General features: G+C 54.3%; 5 protein-coding genes across 5 annotated transcripts; 1 reads left to right on the top strand and 4 right to left on the bottom strand.

Moving 5' to 3' along the window:
* Window positions 1-1,020: 1,020 nt before the first annotated feature.
* CCMA1212_002539 (L-serine dehydratase) lies at window positions 1,021-2,152 on the bottom strand (the record flags this gene model as incomplete). The annotated part of the gene is made up of 2 exons (XM_073699920.1): window positions 1,021-2,017; window positions 2,070-2,152. The coding sequence occupies 2 exons, from the start codon at window positions 2,150-2,152 to the stop codon at window positions 1,021-1,023; spliced, it is 1,080 nt and encodes a 359-aa protein (XP_073561140.1).
* A 1,824-nt stretch (window positions 2,153-3,976) lies between these two features.
* Window positions 3,977-4,977, top strand: CCMA1212_002538 (uncharacterized protein; the record flags this gene model as incomplete). The annotated part of the gene is made up of 2 exons (XM_073699919.1): window positions 3,977-4,440; window positions 4,509-4,977. 2 exons carry the CDS (start codon window positions 3,977-3,979, stop codon window positions 4,975-4,977), a joined length of 933 nt encoding a protein of 310 aa, XP_073561139.1.
* A 549-nt stretch (window positions 4,978-5,526) lies between these two features.
* CCMA1212_002537 (Striatin-interacting protein 1) lies at window positions 5,527-9,139 on the bottom strand (the record flags this gene model as incomplete). Its single annotated transcript, XM_073699918.1, has 7 exons — window positions 5,527-6,382; window positions 6,453-6,582; window positions 6,648-6,951; window positions 7,019-7,897; window positions 7,967-8,055; window positions 8,149-8,282; window positions 8,352-9,139. 7 exons carry the CDS (start codon window positions 9,137-9,139, stop codon window positions 5,527-5,529), a joined length of 3,180 nt encoding a protein of 1,059 aa, XP_073560923.1.
* A 550-nt stretch (window positions 9,140-9,689) lies between these two features.
* On the bottom strand, window positions 9,690-10,628 carry CCMA1212_002536 (uncharacterized protein; the record flags this gene model as incomplete). The annotated part of the gene is made up of 2 exons (XM_073699917.1): window positions 9,690-10,533; window positions 10,603-10,628. The coding sequence occupies 2 exons, from the start codon at window positions 10,626-10,628 to the stop codon at window positions 9,690-9,692; spliced, it is 870 nt and encodes a 289-aa protein (XP_073560921.1).
* Window positions 10,629-12,577: 1,949 nt separating this feature from the next.
* Window positions 12,578-14,649, bottom strand: CCMA1212_002535 (uncharacterized protein; the record flags this gene model as incomplete). Its single annotated transcript, XM_073699916.1, has 3 exons — window positions 12,578-13,256; window positions 13,324-13,689; window positions 13,781-14,649. The coding sequence occupies 3 exons, from the start codon at window positions 14,647-14,649 to the stop codon at window positions 12,578-12,580; spliced, it is 1,914 nt and encodes a 637-aa protein (XP_073561137.1).
* Window positions 14,650-20,056: the final 5,407 nt, after the last annotated feature.

Genomic DNA, 20,056 nt, shown 5'->3' with positions numbered 1-20,056 from the left:
ACCAACGGGTCACACTACATACGAGTTTCTCTTGGCCTGGCCTTCCTTCCCTCGGATGCTCGCCTTGGGTGAATCTGTGAGTTTGTGCGTATCAGAGGTCCTCAGCCGAGATGCCTGAGTGGGGTTGAAGCGCCACCATGTACGAAGGGTGTAAGTGAGCACATGAAGAACACCACAATCCTCTTCACGGTCCCGTTTGCCTGCATTGGACGAGCACTGAGCCGCAGCCCACCACACCCTCCTCGCTTCTCGTGGGCAGCCGCTTGGCAGATCCCGGTCCCCCACAGATCCTCGCCACAGGAACCGGCCGTAGTTGCGTCTGGCGTTCACCGGCTTCGCTACCACCATGCAGTTCCCTTTGGTTCACAATGCAACGTCTGTGACGAGTCTGCCCGTGACCTGCAGGTTGGCCATCTCTCAGCAGCAGAATGGAATAGGCCGAGAACCAACAACTCAGCCCCCACGACAAGTCAATATCACGTCTGAGTTCAGCACCACCAGGCTGCGCAGTGTCTTTTCTCGGCCAGGGAATTTGCCGAGATACCGGTCCCTTCCCCCGCCATGCAACCGTAAGGGTGCTATCACGATCAGCCTCCCGGGCTGGAGGGGCACTTCCATATTTCGCTAAAATATTATTCCCCGAACGGAGCTCTAACACTCACGAGGCACGCGGCGATATAAATGAAAGGTGACCATCTAGCCACTGCTTGAGTCTCTTTTAAGCCTTTGACTTTACCCGAGAGTGACACGCCAAGAACGTCCTCCTAGTCCCGCTGGAGTCGAAGAACGAAAGAAGAAAAGAAAGCCATCCCAGGGAGGAGTCCGGACGCCATGGTCACATTGGTCGATGCTACCAGCAACGGAACGGGCGCCTTCAGCCATCTCTAAATATACACTCCTTTTAGTCCGGCTTGCCACTTTCCCATGTCTCGCGGAGCAATGCTACGGGCCGTCCCTTACTCGGGGAGCAATCTAGACTCATCATCTGCGCCATGTCCGTTCCGATTTGTTCGAAGCCTATCAGCTCGTTTGTGCAGAAGCCAGGGTTGAGACGTATTGCTCCAATATCTCGTACGATATATTGGATCCTCCACATATTACAAGCACAACCACACTGTTCTTGTTGAGGCCGGGAACCAGCTCCTTCAAGCGGCCGCTGTACACGACGGCAGGACAGACGCTGCACGATAACTCGACAAGAAGGCGCTCCTCGCTGGCGAACCGCTTACAAGCGGCAATGGCCTCGGCATCGGAGAGGACCACGGTTGATACTTGGTCGCGGAGCCCGTACTCAAAGGCTCTCTGGCAGACGGTTCTTGCGCCGAGAGTGGTGGCAAGGCTTGTGATGGCCGGCAGCGTGATAAGCTCGCCAGCTTGAACGGCCTGATGGAGCGAGTCCGTTCCTAATGTTTCGACAGCAATGACTCGGGTCTGGTTCATGGACAGGTCGTCGAGACCCTGGACAACACCTGACAAGAGGCCGCCTCCGCCGACGCTGCAGATGATTGCGTCGACGTCGCCTATGCACGCCGTGACATCGTCATCCGATGCGCCGTCAACGGACACCGGATAGTGCTTGACCATTGTGGGGATTTGCCTTGCGATTTCGTGCGAGATGCCCGCGTTGCCGTCCCAAATCTCCTGTGCGTTGAAGGGGGGCACATAGATGGCCACGCCTCCTCTGGCGCGGGCTTCCTCCATCAGAGTGCCCGTCAGATAGTCGTCGGCCTCTTGCCACGAAAGGCCCATTTGGATCACGTCTGAGGCGCCGGCCTTTCGCAGCTTGTCGATGGTGTAAGCAGTCGTCGACAGCGGGACGACAATGGTGGCCTGGCAGCCCAGGGTAATGGCGGCATGAACACAGGCCAGCCCGGCGTTGCCTCCTGACGAGCAGTAGAAGTGCGCTTTGGCAGCGTCTGGCCCTTGTGCGGCGAGCTTGGCCACCATGTAGTTGCCTATGCCGCGGGACTTGAAGGACCCTGAGGGCTGGAGGTTTTCCAGCTTGAGGAAGACATTGCTGGGATGTTGATGAGCAAAGGATGGATTATGGTGATTAAAGGTGCGCTTACCAGCCAGCTACTTCTGAGAGAGTGTTTGATTTGATGAGGGGGGTTTCGATGTAGGGAATCTTTGTGCTGGGCTTTGATCCCATTATTGCGAAGGACTAAATGTGCGAGTACACTGATGCCTGATGTACGCCGAAGCCAATTGACAGCGTGCTGAGTGAGCAGAGGAATGGGTATATGCGTGAGGCAATGAATGAAACAATGAGTGAGTGTTCAGGCGATATCTATAACCTCTCTAACGTTTTTTTTTTATACGGGCCGAAGATGGGCGTTATATCGGGCAACGAGGCACCGAAAGATTTCTGTGAAGCAGTTTGTGCTAGTGAGGGGTTGGCACGTTGTTAATCTGACTCGGGCCATTCTCGTCTCACGCTGACTGGCTGCTGCGTCTAGCTACCTTAGTATACTGTCCGGTGCCTAGTGGTACGTGCCTCTGAGTCTGAACCATTGCGCCCTTTGACTTACAGGCATGCACTCATGCGCCTTTGCAGACGATATTGACAAGAAGGCCAGCAACAGAAGTGCATCTTGTCAATTGTCGTGAATGTTCATCGTCAGGGACAGCAGCATCAGCCAGGCATCAACGCCGCACTCGGGCGCAAAGGGCGTGGCGTCTTGTCTTTTGTGAGCTGGTTAATAGTGCCTGGCTGCCCCATAAAGTAAGTAGGTTGGCATTTCGGCTGCATGTCTCTGATCTGATTGTCTCGCCCTGCGTGTGGGATCGACGATGCCTCTGCTCTTTTTCTCCGGTGGCGGCAAGCCAACAGCCAGAGCTGCTTGGTTGTCTTTTTTTTGCCCCTTGCAGGTCCGGGTCAGATCTTTAAAATGCAACGAGCCCGTTTGGTGGGGCTCTGTTTCGTCTCATGTCTTTTCGTTGGTTTGTGCTCGGTTTCTCAGCCCTGTGTGTTCCAACTTTGGTGAGACATTCTCCGAATATTCTTTATTTTGACGACAGAGGCTTTGTTAATATGATCGGATCAATGGGCTCTAGCGAGGATGCAAGTTGATTGCATTCGGCCAATTGAGTTTGTAGTGTTTCCTTGTCGGTTGATTTGACCGAGGCGAAAACTGGCGATTGGTTTCTGTATGCTGCACAGCCACAAGTTGGTTCACCGCACATCTTCAACGTACCGATACTTCCGAATGGCCGTCCATCTCGCGTCGCATCCAAGTACCGAGGTATTCCGAGCACTTCTCAACTTCAGCTGCAATCACTCCAGCCAGCTGCTATTCAACGCCTCGGCAAAGCTCCTGAACTCTTTCACCACTGACGTAAAGAAGCTACTCAAACCACAAGACCCCCAAAACCACCCAATCGCCATCTCAGCGCAGCTCAGGTGCCCCCAGCAAAGCACAACTTTGGACAGCCCCACTTGAGCACCGCCTCAGCCACAGGCGCAAGGAACGCAGTACGTCATCCAGTGACGAACGACAAACGACTGCCCCGCCACACAAGCATGTGAGCCCCTCTACTCTACTTGTAAGTAAAGACTTCAATGGGCAAGCCACACTTTTTTTGTTGAAGAAATACTGGAGACTGATCATCTGCTCGCCTTTCTTGTTCTGTCTTCGACCCATGAATTCATTGACTCGGGCGCTTTTTTTCTTCTTCTTCTCGAGTGTTGATCTTCTTCGCTCTTTTGGGTCTTCCCTGCTTGCGTAAGTGAAACGGGGCTTCATTTATTCCGGCGTGAATTCATCATACCGCTCTTCTGACGTTCTCATTCTCCCATCCTCCCACACCTCTTCCTCTCACCAACAAACCTGCAAACACATCGCCGACTTTCAACGCCTTTATCCTATCCTTTCATCATACCATNAAAAAAAAAAAAAAAAAAAAAAAAAAAAAAAAAAAAAAAAAAAAAAAAAAAAAAAAAAAAAAAAAAAGCCCTCCCAGCAAATCACCCATCATGGGCGCCCGAGCAGGCTTCGGCCTCAAATTCGTCCAGTGGTTCATCCGCGGCATCCAATTCTGCTGCGCCGCCATCGTCCTCGCCATCTACTCGTACTTCCTCGCGACGCTGCACAACCACCGCCTGCCCATCGCCGCGAGCCTGCGCGCCGTCGAGGGCATCTCGGGCGCCGGCGTCCTCTACACCCTGCTGGCCCTGCTCACGCTCTGCTGCCTCGCCGGCCGCACCTTCATCGCGTTCCTCGCCGTCGTCCTCGACGTCTGCTTCATCGGCGCCTTCATCTACGTGGCCGTCGCCAACAAGAACGGCGCCGGCACCTGCAACGGCGTGCTCGACACCCCCTTTGGAAAGGGCCAGTCGGACGCCACCGTCAAGGCGCACAGCGGCTTCACCACCCTGCCCAGCTTCCACACCGCGTGCAGGCTCCAGACGGCCTGTCTCGCCGTGTCCATCATTGCAATGTAAGCTTCAAATCCTCTTTTCACTCTCGACATATACAATACGTGAAAAACTAACTCGTTTCCCCCAGCTTCTTCTTCATCCTCTCCATCCTCATGGAAATCGCCCTCTCGCGCCACCACCAAAAGGAGAAGCGCTACGGCCCCAGCCCCCAGAACGACTACACGTCCGGCTTCGGCCGCCGCGCAAGCACCAAGAACACGGGCTTCTTCGGCCGCATCCTTGGCGGGCGCAAGGTCGTCGACGCCAGCGAGGAGGGCAACATGCTGCCCCAGCACCCGCAGCCCGACCAGCTGAACCACCCCCACGCGGACAGCAACGAGATGTCGGCCAACCCCTACGTCCACACCGACTACAACAACAAGTATGAGTCTGGGTACGGATACTCGGGTGTCACCGGGCCGAACGGTACTACCACGAATACTACTACTGCGTATACTGGCGCCGGTGGGTATGCGGCTCCCCAGGGCACGGCTGGGTATGGTCAGCCGGTCAACTACCGCTACGATGACGGCATCTACGACCATGCTCAGCGTTAAGAGAATACCATCCAAGCTGTACGTTCTTGGTAGCGGATGATGCCGCCATCAAAGGCCGAAACGAGATCAACGATATCCCCATGAAACAGACAACCAAACAAAAAAAATCGTGTACGAGTGAATGTATATTACACAACGGCTCACCGAGTGAGCATCAAAGGGGGGAAACGGCATCACCTCTAGTCGGATTCCATGAGAGATTACTGGGCTAAAGGGGCGGTTGTCGACTTACGAACGAATGTCAATTCCATGTAGAGATGGGGTAGCAATCCACCCCACAAGAGTTTTGACCTGTTAAACTCGGATTAATAGTAATGAATAACAAGAATATCTATCCTTTTATGTTTACGAGGTAGCAATAAGCATCTCGTGCGCCGTATGTGTAGTCATCATCTTGATATGTTCAATCTCGTAGAGAAGCAACCGCGATAAGTCTGCGCTCAACCCCCCCCTTATCTCGTCTGTAAACACACACTTGATCCATTCTATCATTCGCTCAGTGCCAAAAGCATGCATACTAGTAAATTGAAAGGGAGCCATCCATGCAATTCACCCCCAAGTCGACTCCCCATGATCCACCTCACTCATCACATCGTCCCCCCCAACCATGAGGTCACTCCAGTTGAGATCCACCTTCTCGAGCTCCCTCGTGAAAAAGTCCTGCTCCTCCCTCATGGCGATGCGAATGTCCGCCGCGATGCGCTCCGGGTACCGCCGCACGTTGAGCCAGTGCGTCAGGCTCCGCAGCGCCTGCTCCAGCGGCAGCGCAGAGTCCACCTCGGCGTCAATGTCGCTGCCCGCCAGCCACTCGTCCCGCAGCTCCGGCCGGCAGTGCAGGTACACGGCCGTGATGACGCGCATGTTGGACTGCCGCCACTTGCGCCCGCAGTACGGCACCTGGCTCTTGAAGAGCTTGAGCGTGTACAGCCGCAGCTCGGGCTGCGGCACCCGCAGCGACTTCTTGAGGATCGTCGACGACTTGTACTGCACCAGCAGCAGGTTGCGGTGCGCCTTGTTCTTGCAGATCTTTTGCATCACCCGCAGGTAGTTGATCAGCGAGAAGAAGTTGCGCCGCGAAAAGTCGGTGATGGGCTCCAGCGGGATGTTGCTCAGGGGCATCCCCATCTCGTCCACCTCCGGCCGCATTCGGACGTCCTCTACGCCGTCGACGGCCACGTCCTCCATCTGGTCCACTTCCGGCTCCTCCGCCTCTCGCTGTCTCTTAATCGGCGGAGGTGCTGCGTCGTCCTCGCTATCTTCTCCTTCTGGCTGCTGCTGCTGCTGCCCGTTGTCGCCCTCGCCTTCTCCGTGACCGCCTGCTCCGGCCACATCTCCTCCCTCATTGCCAGCGTCACTTTCGGTCTTATCCTTGAATCTAGATCGGATGTTGCAAAACTGGAAGAAGCTACAGCCACGAGTGAGTAAAACAAGGCCATGACATGCATGTTTCGAAATAGGGGGGCGACGTCTATTACCTGTTTTCAACGTGGTCCATCTTGCTGTCAACCACTTGCTGAATGTCCTGATGCGCAAAGAGCTTGAGCACCAGGGGAAGATAGTTTGAGTCCAACAGCAATTGAGTCAAGTACTCAAACTTGAGAACATCTGAGACACACGACATGTCAGCTGAGGCATCCTTGACAGCAATTTTTTCTTGAGGCAATACTCACGCGAGACTCTGAGCCATTTCAGAAGGAGAAGGAGGATAGCCGTCATGGCCTTTGATGTAATCTCCCTGGTTCGAGTGGCATCAATCTCCTCGGGAGACGGCTCCCCCTCTTGCTCTTGCTGGCCTTGTGCATTCATATCCATGCCCCTCTGCGACCCATGGCCACCATTAACACCAGGGTTGCCGGCCCTGTTAGTCATTCCTGCCATCTGATTCTGCTGCTGGGCCACAATAGCTGTGACGTTAACAAGGATTGGGCGGAGCAAAACGATCACAATAGACTGAAGATGAGGCAAGGCATTGGCCTGAATAATCGCGTTAGCTTTATATCATAAGGCCAGGGCGAATGGGCAAGCAACAAGGGACACTTACATAAAAACGTTCCACCGCAATGAGTCGCTGCTTGTCTCGTTCGCTCAGCCTCTCTGGTTGAGGACCAAAGTCAACCTCGGGGCCTGGGAATGACCGCTCTTTCTTCTTCTTCTCTTTCTTATCTTCGGCTTTCAGCTCGCGCAACACTTCCTTTTCTTCCAGCGTGAGCTCGTTAAGGTCGAGATCATCAATGTCATCATTGTCATCTTCATCTGCATCGTCATCAGCTTCCCAACCGCGTTCAAACTTGAGGAATCGCTCTCGCTCCTCCCAGAGCTGACGAGTTGCTCGAGTCATCCTGACACGCGAGGAGAAGATTTGCCCAGCCTCGAGAATCGAGGCGGGAATATCGCTGCCCTCCCATTTCCTAGACACCAGAGGGTTGCCATAGCCCGCTTCGCCCTTCCCGCCAGCGCTGTTACTGGTGGCGTCGAGAGGAGGGTACATGAAGGGAAAGTTTTGGTTGGTCTGGTAGTTTTGCTTCTTGCCTCCTTTCCCGCCCACGCCTGGAGACGGCGGCGGCGATGGCGCTGGAGTGGCAATGTGCACTGGCTGGTTGAGGATTGATGCTCCGCCCAGTTGTACGTTTGGTGGCTGGGGGATAATGCCGTTGGCAACGGTCCGGCTCGTCATATTTGGCAGAGGTGGAAGAAGCGACGCATTGTCGGCCTCTAGCGGTATCAATGGCTGTGGCGGGACATAGGCCGGGTATTTTGATGTGACTTCCTGGCGAAAGACGTGATAGTCCAGGGGCGATGCCGTGATGGTTTCTTTGCTCTTGTCACCGCCTGTCGGCTCGCCGGTGGCCTCCTTGACGCGCTTGAGGTCTTCTGTTCCGCCAAAGACGAGGAGGATGGATTTCCAGAACAGCAGGAAGATCTATGCGCCGTTCGTTAGAGCCGAGCTGCCAAGCACGAGAGCTCATTCGGAAGCTGTACGCTCGCTCACCTGTGTATGAGGCATGGTGTTTTGTTCATCCCATCTCAGCTTGGAAGTCGCCAGCATCATAAAGTCAACCAGGGAGGGATCCAGCTCAACTGTGCGTTTCAGGTCAGTCTGCGCGTGTTCTTCCTTCGTTTGTCCTCAATTTATAAGTGAGTGACGCGTGGAACATCTTCTGTAATACGTACGTAGTTTTGCTTCTGTCGAGGCCATATCATCGGGGTCGTTTAACGTCTCCTGAACCACAATGTACATGATGGTCAGGAGATTCATCAATTCGTCCTGCGCGTCCTGCGCATTGCCTTGTTGGATATCGCCAGACCTGTCCTCGCGTCAGACTCCACTCAAAAGTGTTCGAGCTCTTGCACCGCGTGCGATTCGGAGACCATACCAGTGAATCTCAAAGACGTTCCTCAGCGCTTCCCAGACGACTGGTATCCCTCCCAGAGACGTCAAGCACGTCACGCCAGCCTTCATCGCCTGGAGCTGCGGGTAGCTCGCGATGGACCGGCTGTTCTCGTCCGTCGCGTGCGGCATCGCCGTGTCCCCCCATCGGCCCAGGACCAGATACATAATCTTGCCAATCGAGTTCGCCCTCAACGCCGCGTCATTGCTCTGCACGCCCGCGATCGCGCCCTGCACGAACCGCGCCCTCGTGTCGTGGTCGGCGTCGTCCCACCCGTGCTTGCCGCCCGACTCGTGCTTCCAGTGCCACTCAAAGGCCTTTTGCGCCGCGTTAAGGCGCACCCACTGCCAGAATTGGTACACGAACCACTCGTCAATCTCCTCGGCGTGCGGCCCCATGTCCGAGTAGACAAAGTCGTATGCCGCGGGGTCGGCGGCATTGACCCTGGCGACGATGTGCCGCAGCTGCATCAGCGACAGCGAGTCGGTGGGAGCATGCTGGGGGGCTTGCGACCGATTGCCAGCGTTGTTATAGTTGCTCGCGGAGGGCATCGTCGAGGCGCCGCCTTGAGGAGGATTCGACTGCCGCTGCGACTGCTGAGAAGCGCCTCTGGACGTTGAAAGTGGCGGCAGCTGAGGAGCTGGCGATGGATCGGCCGAGTCTTCAATGGCGGACTCGTCTGGAGAGAACTCGACAGCCTCTTCCACTGGCTTGGGGGGGGCCTCGCTCGACGACTCCTGGGCCGGTTTCGCTGAAGACCACAAGCTGCTCATCATGGGCGATGCGACGTCGTGGTTTCTCGATGCTCGTGGCAGTGGCACATTGCGGGGTGCCGCCGAATCTTCTGCTTCAGGGGGGGGTGTTGGTTAGTCCATGGAGGCTGCGCAATACAGCTGCTCGAGTGAAGAATGAAGAGAAGAGAAAGAAAAAAGCGGAAAAGATGCTGGTTAGGCGAGATGTCGCGTGTCGGTGACGGTCTGTTGCAGCTCCAGCAACTTGAATTTGGAGCTCGATGATATTGAAGGTAAGGCAAGGTCGCGGTGACTGGAGGGGTCGGTGGGAGCTCTCTAATTGGCTGCACAGCTTCGTGTCCCCTGAGGTACTAGTGCCGTCTCAAGAGCTGAGCAGGTACCTCGTGCTACCACTACACTTGACCATTCATCATGAAGCGTTCAAGTCTCATCATGAGGCAGTACTAGGTAGGTAGGATCCTTGGAAAGAGTGAAGTTAAAGATGATTCATCTTCAGATACCTAGGTATGTACAATTAGTTTGTCTATATACAATTTCCGGCACGGCACTGATCCGCCAAAAGAGTCTTCTCTCACTCCTCGTCAGAAGAACCTTCTCCCGATCCTCCACCACCGCCCTCGCCATTCTCGCCCTTCTCCGCCTTCTTCTGCGCCCGCCTCCTCAGCTTCTTCAACCGATTCAGCCTCTTCTTCTTCTCCTTGATCTGCTCCTCCTTGTCCGCCATCTTCTTCTTCGCCTCCTCCTCCGCCTGCGCCTGCGCCCTTGCCTTCTTCCGCATCGCAATTCTGCTCTTCTTCCCCGGCCGCTTCCTCCTCGCCTGCTGCTCGCTGTCCATCTGAGTGCGATTCGCTTGTTCTTCTCCAGAGCGAACCTTTCTGGTTGCTTTGATGGTTGTGACTTTCCAGGGGAGCTCAAGGCCCCAATGCCTCACTTTGGACCGCGCAAGGACGTCTTCGCCGCTCACGGCTGCCACCTCATACTCGTGTTTCTTCTCGGGTGACACGTCTGTTGCCAAGTAATATGACAACGGCCGGCCCCTGAGAAGCTTTCCTTCGACTACTTTGTCGTAGTCCTCCAAAACGACTTTTGGCGCCGGACCAGCCGTGCTAAAGAGCCGGAATGCGTAGCCTTCATCCTCGGCTTCGGCACCTTCGTCGTTGGGCGGAGAGTCGTCAACTGGGGTGCCTGGTTCGCTTTCTGAATCGGAGCTGAGCGCTTCGCTTTCCGATTTACCATTTGTCTGTGGCCTTTCGAGCACGGGCAATGTAGTGGGAGGCTGCGGTGGGCGAAAGGCGCTCTCGTCTATGCCCAGTGACTTGGCGATTTGCGCATTGAGCCTCGCCTCCAGCTCGGCGTCTACTTCACTCTCGCTCCATGAGGACTCATCCGATGCATGCAGCTCCTCTCGACGGACTCTGCGGGCATGTTAGTTTTCATATACGCGACTTGTCCAGGCCTCGAGAGAGGTAGAGGATAGCGCATACCTCTTTGCATCAGGTACTGCAAACATGGTGGCTCTCCCGGCTGAAAAGAAACGAGACAATCAACTTTCCTCTCGTCCAATTCTAAGCACCGGCTGCCATTTAGTGAAGTAAATTATGGAGTGAGCGTAACAATATTTTGAAATTCAGCTCAAAATGAGTGGAAACAAATGGGTATCTGGACTGGTATTGCGTTTCATTAGACTCGATGGACCATGAAATCGAAACGATGCAGAGAAAACTGAATACAGTACGAGCCTTGGAGTTCCAACAGCCGCTTATCTAATCGTCACAGCTGTCGTTCAATGTTGACAGCCACCACGGCGGCAAAGTACTCAGTACCTACCGCTTCCATCAAGGTCTGCCTTTGCCCAAAGTAGCTAGCACTTCATTCAGGCACAACCGGTAGAAATGGCGACGATTTCAGTGCTCTTTGCCATACCTAATAAGGTAAGTATCGAGCAGTACATCGTCCAAGCTCGCCCGCCGCCTTCATCATCATATGTATCGTCCTTCGGATCCCAATCAAGATCCCGTAGAGTCTTGTCAACCGCCCCCAAACACGGATTTACATCCTCCAAGATGGATTCAAAACAAACAAAAGAAAACCACTCCGCATTCAATTTCACATCTCGGCCCCCCCACGGCTCCGAACCCCAAACTCGGCCAAAACAAACCACACCCTTCCAAAAAAGATGAATTGCAGAAAAAAAAAAAAAAAAAAAAAGAATTCCAAATTACCCGTATATCCTACCCTCTTTCAACATACTTTTCAAGGTTGCCCGTTAATCTAATTTTTTTGCGCATTTATCCTCAACCAATACCACCTCGCCGTTTACTCACATAACAAGAAAAAGGGGGGGCCGGCGGCAGCGGCCACCGGGTTTTCCACTTTGCTTGCGTGCTGCACTGCTACACAACATACATCATGTACATGAACAGGTTTCCTTGAGTTAAAGGCGTGGCTGTCGTGACACCCTTGGGTCGTATCCTCATGCCTGCGTGCATTATTAGACCATTCATTTTGACGTGCAGAATTAACCATTCAAGATGCAGAGAGGCTTTTTTTTTTTTCTTTTCCTTTTTTTTTCCCAAGTCCCTTCTTTGCTTCAACGCACCCCCTTTACTTCTGTTTCTCAACTATACCATTCCTTTCTTCTTCTGCCTTTCTCTTCTAAAGACTTTCCTCTAACTTTTCTTCTTTGTATCCTTCTTTATCCTACTAAACGAGGCAGCTCAAATTACAGTGATAGGCTGAGCGACGCACTCAACCCAACTCGCTCCTATCCCATGTCATCAACAAAAGTCCCCCCTCAGGACAAGGCTGCTGCATGTACTTCTCTCAATCCTTCAAGCCCGCAACTGACCATCCTCTTCTCTAATCGCAGCCTCACATGAAATCACCCCAGCGCAATCACTCATCTCGCTAACAGAGACATCAATCAATCGTCTTCGATATTGCTACTATTGCGGTATCTCAGCGTCGTCTGGCATCCAAGCCTTACTCTCGTCGCCAGGGCTTCGACCATCAAAGGTGACCTTACTCCATACCCAATGAAACCCCCTTTGCTTTTTTTTGGCCCTCAATCCCATCACCTACCCAGCCAAAGGTCCAAGTGTTCCCCTTCTACAAACGTACCAAGTACATACACATAAAGAATCGTGCCTCTGGGTATATGTTTATACATGTATGTATATGTACGTATATCCTCCAAAGAAGTAAACCCCTCCTGGAATAGGTCTCCCAAGAACTCGCCGCAGACGCCGCAGTATCAGAGTGTCATTGTACACATGCCCAATCCATCGTGAGAAAAGAAAATAAGAAAAATCCACCATAAAATACAATCAGATACAAAAGAGAGCAAGCCGGAAGGAATAAACTGTTTCAGTAAGCCACCGTGTCCTTGAGGCGCAGCAGCAAAGGGATCGCCAGTATACGAGTTGCGTCCTTGGATCGATTCGAGTGATGCCACAAGCCCTAGTTACCATGCCAGGAGTAGTTGTGCATGGGTTCGAAAGACGCCCGCGACTCAGTCTTGACTGAGGATCCAGCTGCTGTCCCCGGCTTGTACGGCTCGTGAGGGAATGGGTACGGTCGTGCGTCCGTGCTGGCGTAGGCTGTGCTCGAACTATTTTCCCCAGCCGTCGTGGTAGACCATGCTTGTGACGGCGGATAGTATTCCCTCGACGAGGCTGAGCCTTGCGTAGATGATCCGTATCGGTACTCGGGCGATTCGCTGCTGTTGATGGAGTTGGCACCGTGGACGGATTGCTGGCCGCTTTGGCGTGGACTCTTGTTTGGCCGGCCGTTGTCGACATATCTTGGAACGCTCAGGGCGCTATCCGCATGGCCGCCCACAGCTGGTGTGCTCGTGCTAGCCGGCAGCTGGGAGCCCGAAGCTGGCTGTTGCACATAAGTGTATTGCCCGCGAGCCGACGACGGCTGCTCACTTGCCCCCATCGAAAGCGGCAATGGCGGTATTGAGGACTGCAGCGGCATCTCCTGGGAGTCCGAAGTGTAGTTCGACGCGCCTGAAATGGACACTTTGGAATATGTGTCGGTGCCCATTGTCGCCGCCGGATAGCTCCCTGAGCCAGATGAGGCGACCTGGGGAATGGAGGCATTGCTGCTGCTAGCACTCCATGCCGGATACTGACTACACATTTTATGCAAAGTTAGAAACTGGTGAAGAGGAAACAGAATCGGCTTCTGAGATGACTCACTTGGATCTGAGAGAGCTCAGCTGTCCACTTCCCGGGACTTTGGGAGAACTAAAGGTGAAACTCGAGCGCGGTACTTGAATGTCCACGCTCCTCTTGAGTTCTTGAGGCTTGACGCTCAGCGCTCCAGCGACAACCCCTAGGCCAGTCTCCACTAGAGCCTGGCCCCTTGATCCAGCACTCGAGCCGAGCAGAGGAATCTCTTTACGGGCTTGGAAGTTCCGAGGACTGCGGCCCCGTACTACAATAGGAGCCGTCGTGGATTCTGTCAAGACAACCTTGGAGTTGTCGGACAAGGTTCCAAACACCTTGAGGTGAAGCACAAAGTGCTGCTGGAGCTCCTTTCGTCGACCGTTGTTTGCAGTAGCGCTATTTCAATGTCAGTGTCCCGTATCAACTGAAAGAGGATCAAAGGCGAAAGAAGCGAGCATCTGGGTGAAGTGTGGGGGGTTCAACAAACATTCTGAACTGCAAGCGACGCCAGCCGATGGGATAGACGGCGTAGTCTCCATCGGGCTCCGATCCGTCATCCTGGAAAGGGATCAAGGGGAGAGCGGCAGGCTCCTGATCCGGGCTCTGGTTGATTTCGGGGGCGTTTGGTGGAGGGGTCTTCCACGGGATGACAATGAGACGCACAGGGTTGCCGTCTACGGATTCGATGGCGGAGATGGCAACTTCCATGCTGGACACGGGAAGCGTCTCGTTGCTCTCATTCACCACAGAGAGCTGTCCTCGGGGAGTAATCAGAGAACCGCTGATCTGGAACAGGTTTCTTCGGTAGCAGGTCAGTTCGGGCTGAAGAGCACTTCCGTCGCTGGCGGTCGATGGCATTTCGGAGAGAAAGAACATGCCATGGAGCTGGGCCGAGAGCTCCAGTTGCTGCATCCGACCTTGTTGATCCACGATGGTATGCTTATCTTGCGTTCGTCTAAAAGCCAACAGCTTGTGGTCTTGGTTCACCGTCAGTCGAGAGCCGTCATCCCTCAGGTCCTGGACAATCTCTTGGTAGGCAGCCGGTTCAGTCTGCGAGAAGGGTCTCTTCAGGCCGGAGTAGCCATGCTGACCGGGCAGGCTCGGTTGCGGGTGTCGATCATACGCAACGGAGTCTTCCTGGGAATAGCGCCCATAGGGATAAGACTGCTCATGGCCACTACGGGGACGGCCTGGGAGAGGGGATGCCGATGCCGAGCTGTGGAAGCCAGAGTCCATGGTTGTCGTGCCGAGTCTGTTGGCCAGATGGGCGGAGCCGTTGTAGGTGGACCAGAAACTGGAGTGGGCGGGCTCTCCTCTGAGGTCGGTCATGGTCACTGGATATGCTGTTGCTGTCATTATGGGCTCATATCCCGCTTTCAGCTTTTACGTTTTGCTGAAGAGACGACGACGAGTCTTTGAGAAACGGTTGACTGTTGGATTCAGGGGCTGATGTCGCAGCGGATACAGAGGCAAGAGACGAAGCCGGTGCCGTTATTCGCCACTCAGGAGATAACCGCTTCACAGCTTCTTTGTAGAAAGAAGGCCGCTAGGGAGTCGAAGTGTCAATGTGATGGAAGGGTCTCAATGAACAGGGCAGAACGCGAAGGATGAAAAAAAAAAAAAAAAAGAGGTATGCCCATAGGGATTAAATGGAGCTTCAAGACGGCAGATAATGGAGGGGAGTGGTTGATAGATGGAAGAGGCCCGGCACCGACCCGGAAGTGGGAGGATATCGATCCTATTATTACGCACAAGAGCGTATGTGTGTGTGCGCGCCTGTGTGTGTCTATAGAGATGGCCAGATGGGCAAGACGGGGTTGCGGGCAATACATCCGGGTGAGGCCCGCCGGTCCTTGCACCCCAGGGACGGGACCTAAACAAGATTGGCCTTCTGTCTACGGAGAGGGCCCCAGGGACGCTGGTCCACTCCGATCCATGCTCTCTTGACGAGCAAAAGGACTCCAATAAGGCTAAGTTGGACTCGCCTCGGGCTCTTTGACACAAGCGCCGGTCAGGCGCAGTGAACTTGTGGTGAAAATAGCCCAGCAACTTGCCGTGCATGCAGCCATTCTTGGAAGGAGGATGGGGGTATGTTGCGGCAGTGGAAGGGGGGCCAAACTCGGATCTCGTTCATCAGACGCTTGAGGGGGGGATCCTCGGGATTCCCTGCAAGCCTTTGGGCTTGACGTCCGGTGGCCTAGCAATCGAGCATGCCTGGAATTCGTACCAGAGAGTATCGCCGGTCCGTTTCGCCCAGATCATCCCGGGNGGTGGGTGGGGGGGGGGGGCGTCGGTGATTCCTCTTTTTCCATTTCCTTCTTTTCTTGTTCTTCCTTTCGAGGCGCCTCATGTTGATTGCTTGTTCATGCAGTTCGTCTCTTTCCTCTGCCGCCGAAAGAAACGAGAATCAAAAATGTGGATAAAATGCCAGTCACCTCTTAATGTATTGTAAGCCTTCCCACTGGCAATTGGTGGTGGGCCGCGTCTCCATCCGACGCGAGACATGGGACGAAGCCTCGACAAGTGGCGTTCAAACTCCGTTCCCCAACAGCCAAGGAACACATGCTTCGTACAATGGTGCGCAGCACTGGTACTGCCTGAATAAGTGCGTGGGCGACGATAGATGTAGGTCTCGAAGGGAAGAGGCTGAGCGCCGATTTCACCAATCGTCCAGATATCGGGGCAATCTTCCTTGACGTCGACTTCAGCGAAGCCTGCTGGATCGGACTGCTTGCACACCCCTCCCCCCCTCGCTTGGTGGTGTCCGCAGTTCTTTTTGCTTTGCGTGCAGTCAAGAAGGCAAAGAGGCGCATCTCGGGGGCTTTTTGCTGATGGTCCATGCTAACCCTGCTAGTTCACAACACCTGACGGTACGGAGCAGCAGTACGAAGCCCAAGCAGCAAACCGTATGCCGTTGTAACGTTTGGTATTGCAGGTACGGACTGAACGTGGGCGCCCATCAATCTCACCTGCAGTACTCGTATGTACTTCTTGCAAAGCACGGGATTTCCCTCTGACTCTATCTCGTTTGGTCAAGGATGGTCCGCTCACTAGCCTTCGCATGTACCGAGTGGTGGGCGTGGAGACGATTCTGCCGAGACGTGCACCAGGGGGGGTTACGACTGGCGCAGGACCTCGAGGCTAGGTGTGAGCCTGTCATGGAAAGAAAACATGGCCGTTACCCGCCTCGGCATGGTGGAAAGGCCACTGGACCTAGCAGTTCGACATACCAGCTGCAGTGGAGGGTCCTGCTCATATCAAGGCGAGGTTCTCACAAGCCGCTGAAGGATGCATTCCGGAACTTAGCGAACCAGAGGTGGTGCTCGTGCAGATAGAGGCACAATGCTCCGAGGCCAAGAATGAGCCAGGCTAGCTGTGCTGACCCCAAAGGCGAAGGCGTTTCCAGAAGATGGCAGTGAATGGAATATAGTACCGAGGCGGAAGAACAGAGACTCGACTGTCTCTCAGACTCTGATTCTTGCCTGCTTTGTTGTAGAATATTGCACGGACAGACACAACTTCCGAGCTAAGAAGTCATGGGCCGTGCAGGCCCAAGATAGTAGAGTACTCCGAACAGCTCCGTAAGAGCAAGTACTGTATTCTGTACAAACTTGCATGGAAAAGCCTGCAACCAGGCAGGGCAGCCGCGCGAGGAGTCAAAGACGAGGCAAGCAAAAGCAAGACAAGACAGGACTCGAGAGACACTTGCAGGGATCTTGGTGGAGGCGCACCTCGACGGCCGAAGGATCCCTGGGGGAAAGGAGCACATGCGGTACACTCCAAGTTCCGGTCTGTACAGGCAGTGGCGCGACCTGCAAATAAGCCGAGGATGCGAGTGCGTGTATGCGTGTTTGTATGTGTGTTTGTATGTGTGTGTGTATGTGCGCAGATGCTTTGCCCATGCTCGCTTGTACGGTACGCTTGTGCGAAAGACTGAGGGATAGAAGGCACCAAGACTACCTAGTAGTTCTCGTTTTTCAAATTGACAGACTGACGAGAACGGCGGACTCGAAATCGGCAGGTTTGCTCTGTGTATTCGTATCACATCTCAAAAGCGCAAATGTGGGCAAGGGACAATGGCAGAAGGAAAGCTCACGTTGCTATTCGAGGAACTTGTTCCTTGCCCGCCGAATCTCCCCGTCGACATCGAGGCGACGACGGGGGCAGGGCAACAGGGAATCACGATAGGTACTTGTGCAGTACAAGCACAAGCAACCAGTAGGGGTGTAACGCCGCGGACTCCACTGTCCCATTAACATCGCGTATTCCACTTCGTCCGATCGAGGTGTCGAGCGGCTAAAGAGGTAGCTTGTGAGATGATCTGGTGGTGACGCTCGAGCACGACTACTGCTCACGCCAGTGCTACTATTATCCCCGACCGGCCGCCCACCGTTCATCCAAGGCCTAGAGACAAAGGGGGAAAGCATCGTCAGAAGAAACATTGTCTGAGAAGTACTTAGTAGCACAGGGTGTAGAAACCACCACCTCTAGCCATGATTGGAGAGATCATGAAAAGGATGGGTGGGCTTTGATGGTGGTGGGGCATGAGCATGGGACCATGGCCGACCTTGTTTGTAAGTAGCACTTGTATCACCTGTTTGCATGGATGATGGGCTGAAGCTTGATTGACTCGTGTCTGCGGGAAATCGTGACCCATGGGCACTATCAATAATCGGCCGCAGAAGAACAGTTGAAGACTTGCAAGCATATGAAGTGCTACGTACCTGTGCGAGGTACACCTCGAATGCCACAACATGGATTGCCACATCATGGTGGTTGAATAGCGGTCCGGGGGAGGGGACCAGGAAGACGAGTAAGAGACAAAGAGACACGGAAACAGGCAGAGCAAAGCCCACTATAGCAGAGTGCAAAGGAGGAATCAAGGCTTCCTAACAAGGTCGAGTCGCAACAAACTATGTCGAGAGCATGCAATGTGAAAAGACAACCCAGGTAGTAACGCTTCGCACATGCTTCGTAGAAGGGCAGACAGCCAGACGCATACAAGTGGCTGAAGGCGGGAGTATGTCGTACTTGTAAATGAGCGCTGTGCTTGTATGTAGGAGATGAGAAGGACAGAAGGGAGGAGTGACGATGAAGTGTGTGCGCGATATTGTGTGTGCATGCTTGTGCGTATGAGATGAGAAAGTTCGTCACAGGCAAAGATAAGAGGGCTAGCAAGAGAGGCGGCAAGGCTGTCGTCGTGAAAGCCGAAACATAATAGAAGACGCTCTCGATGCCATTGTTGCCACCATCTCCAAGGGTGCGAAGGTGCGTCGAACAGAGAGGCAAGCCAAGCACAAGACAGGAATGCGGCGGTCTGGCCTCGGTCTGGTCCCCCCTCTTCCACCCTCCCCCCCTTCCAATGCCGTACCCTCCTGTGTAGCAATTGGATCATCCTTGCTCCTGATTTGCCTATCGCAGCCACTGTCTCTCCAGCGCCTGGAAGGGCGGCGCAACGGTGCGGTGCGTAAGGGTGCAGAAGGCCTCAAGACAATGCGGAGGCGCTTGTCTACCCTGCCCGAATGTGGAAGCTCGCGCAGACCGGCCCTGTCCTGACTGGCCATCCAGAGGCGACGATGAAGAATAATCCACGAGTGGGCTCGGTGGGCTCTGTCTAGCCGTCGATCTGGCCTTGGGTCATCAATCAGTGATCAGTCGGCTACAGCCCCACCGCGCCCAGGTGGGTGACAGGGCACATGGGCAAGAAAGGAAGAACTGAGGTTGAACAAAACCTTGGAGATGCTGCAGCTCGCGTCTTGTACGAGCCACCCCGGTGCGATTCTGCCTCTGTCGCCCGTCTTTCGTCGTCCTTCCACGGCCCCTCTTTCTTCTTCGCAACTTTCTTGCGTCTGCTGTCGATTGGGGTAGCGCACGTTCCAGACGCTGGCCAACTTTAGCCGTGAGGGGATGAATGGGTTGATTGAGCCCCATGTCGCCCGGAGTCCGAGTCCCCGTGATAAAGCCGCGTGACTGCCTGGCGATGCCGCTGCAAGAGGCAGAGGCAAACAACGACAGGTGGTTCAAGCCTTGCATGTCTTGGAGATGAGATGCGAAGGTAGCGAACAGCTCGAGGGCTTTGGATTGCCGTATCGACGGAGCTCGAGCAGAAAGAGGTAAAGGTAAGTAAGTTGGTAAGATAGATCCAATGCCCGTTGGTGAACGTGCGTCTGGTACCTGTCAGCGATGCCCTGGAACGCACCTGCTCAAATCAGAAGTGTACCTGGCAGGCACCACCAGGGCACATGTACTCCCTACTCGCCATGTACTGCGACCAACTGCGTCTCTGATGATAGGTAGTCAGAAGGGTATTTTCCCCGTACCGGATACCTGCGACGGCCCTGCCCAGCATGCCCCTGCCTCAGGCATCACAGCTGGCAAGGCTGGGTACCTCCCTGGAGAGCTGTTCCCGGTTACAGAATTTTACCTGGTCCTTCAACTCGCCTACGAAGCAATCATCACTTCCTACTACCTACCTACCTAGCCTAGTACTAAGCCTTATTACTAGGCTGTTTGTACAGGTAGATCGAGGCGTCGAGCATCTTAACGCCGACTCAGCGCTTCCTTGCTGGCCGGCTTGCGGTTCATCCTGCTAGCTACTGTCGAACTTGTCAATTCCAGGGACGTTCTTGTGCTCACGCTGCGTACAAGCCCATCGGTAGGAGCCCTCCGAGTTATACCGAGATTTGAAGCTTACCTCCCTCCTCGCAGCCTGCGACTGGCGCAGCAACCAGCAACTCCTCAGCTGCAGCAAAAACACGGGACA

Source organism: Trichoderma ghanense, assembly GCF_004382785.1.
Source record: "Trichoderma ghanense strain CCMA-1212 chromosome Unknown scaffold_2, whole genome shotgun sequence".
Lineage (NCBI taxonomy): Eukaryota > Fungi > Ascomycota > Sordariomycetes > Hypocreales > Hypocreaceae > Trichoderma > Trichoderma ghanense.
This window is presented reverse-complemented; position numbering and strand designations above follow the sequence as displayed.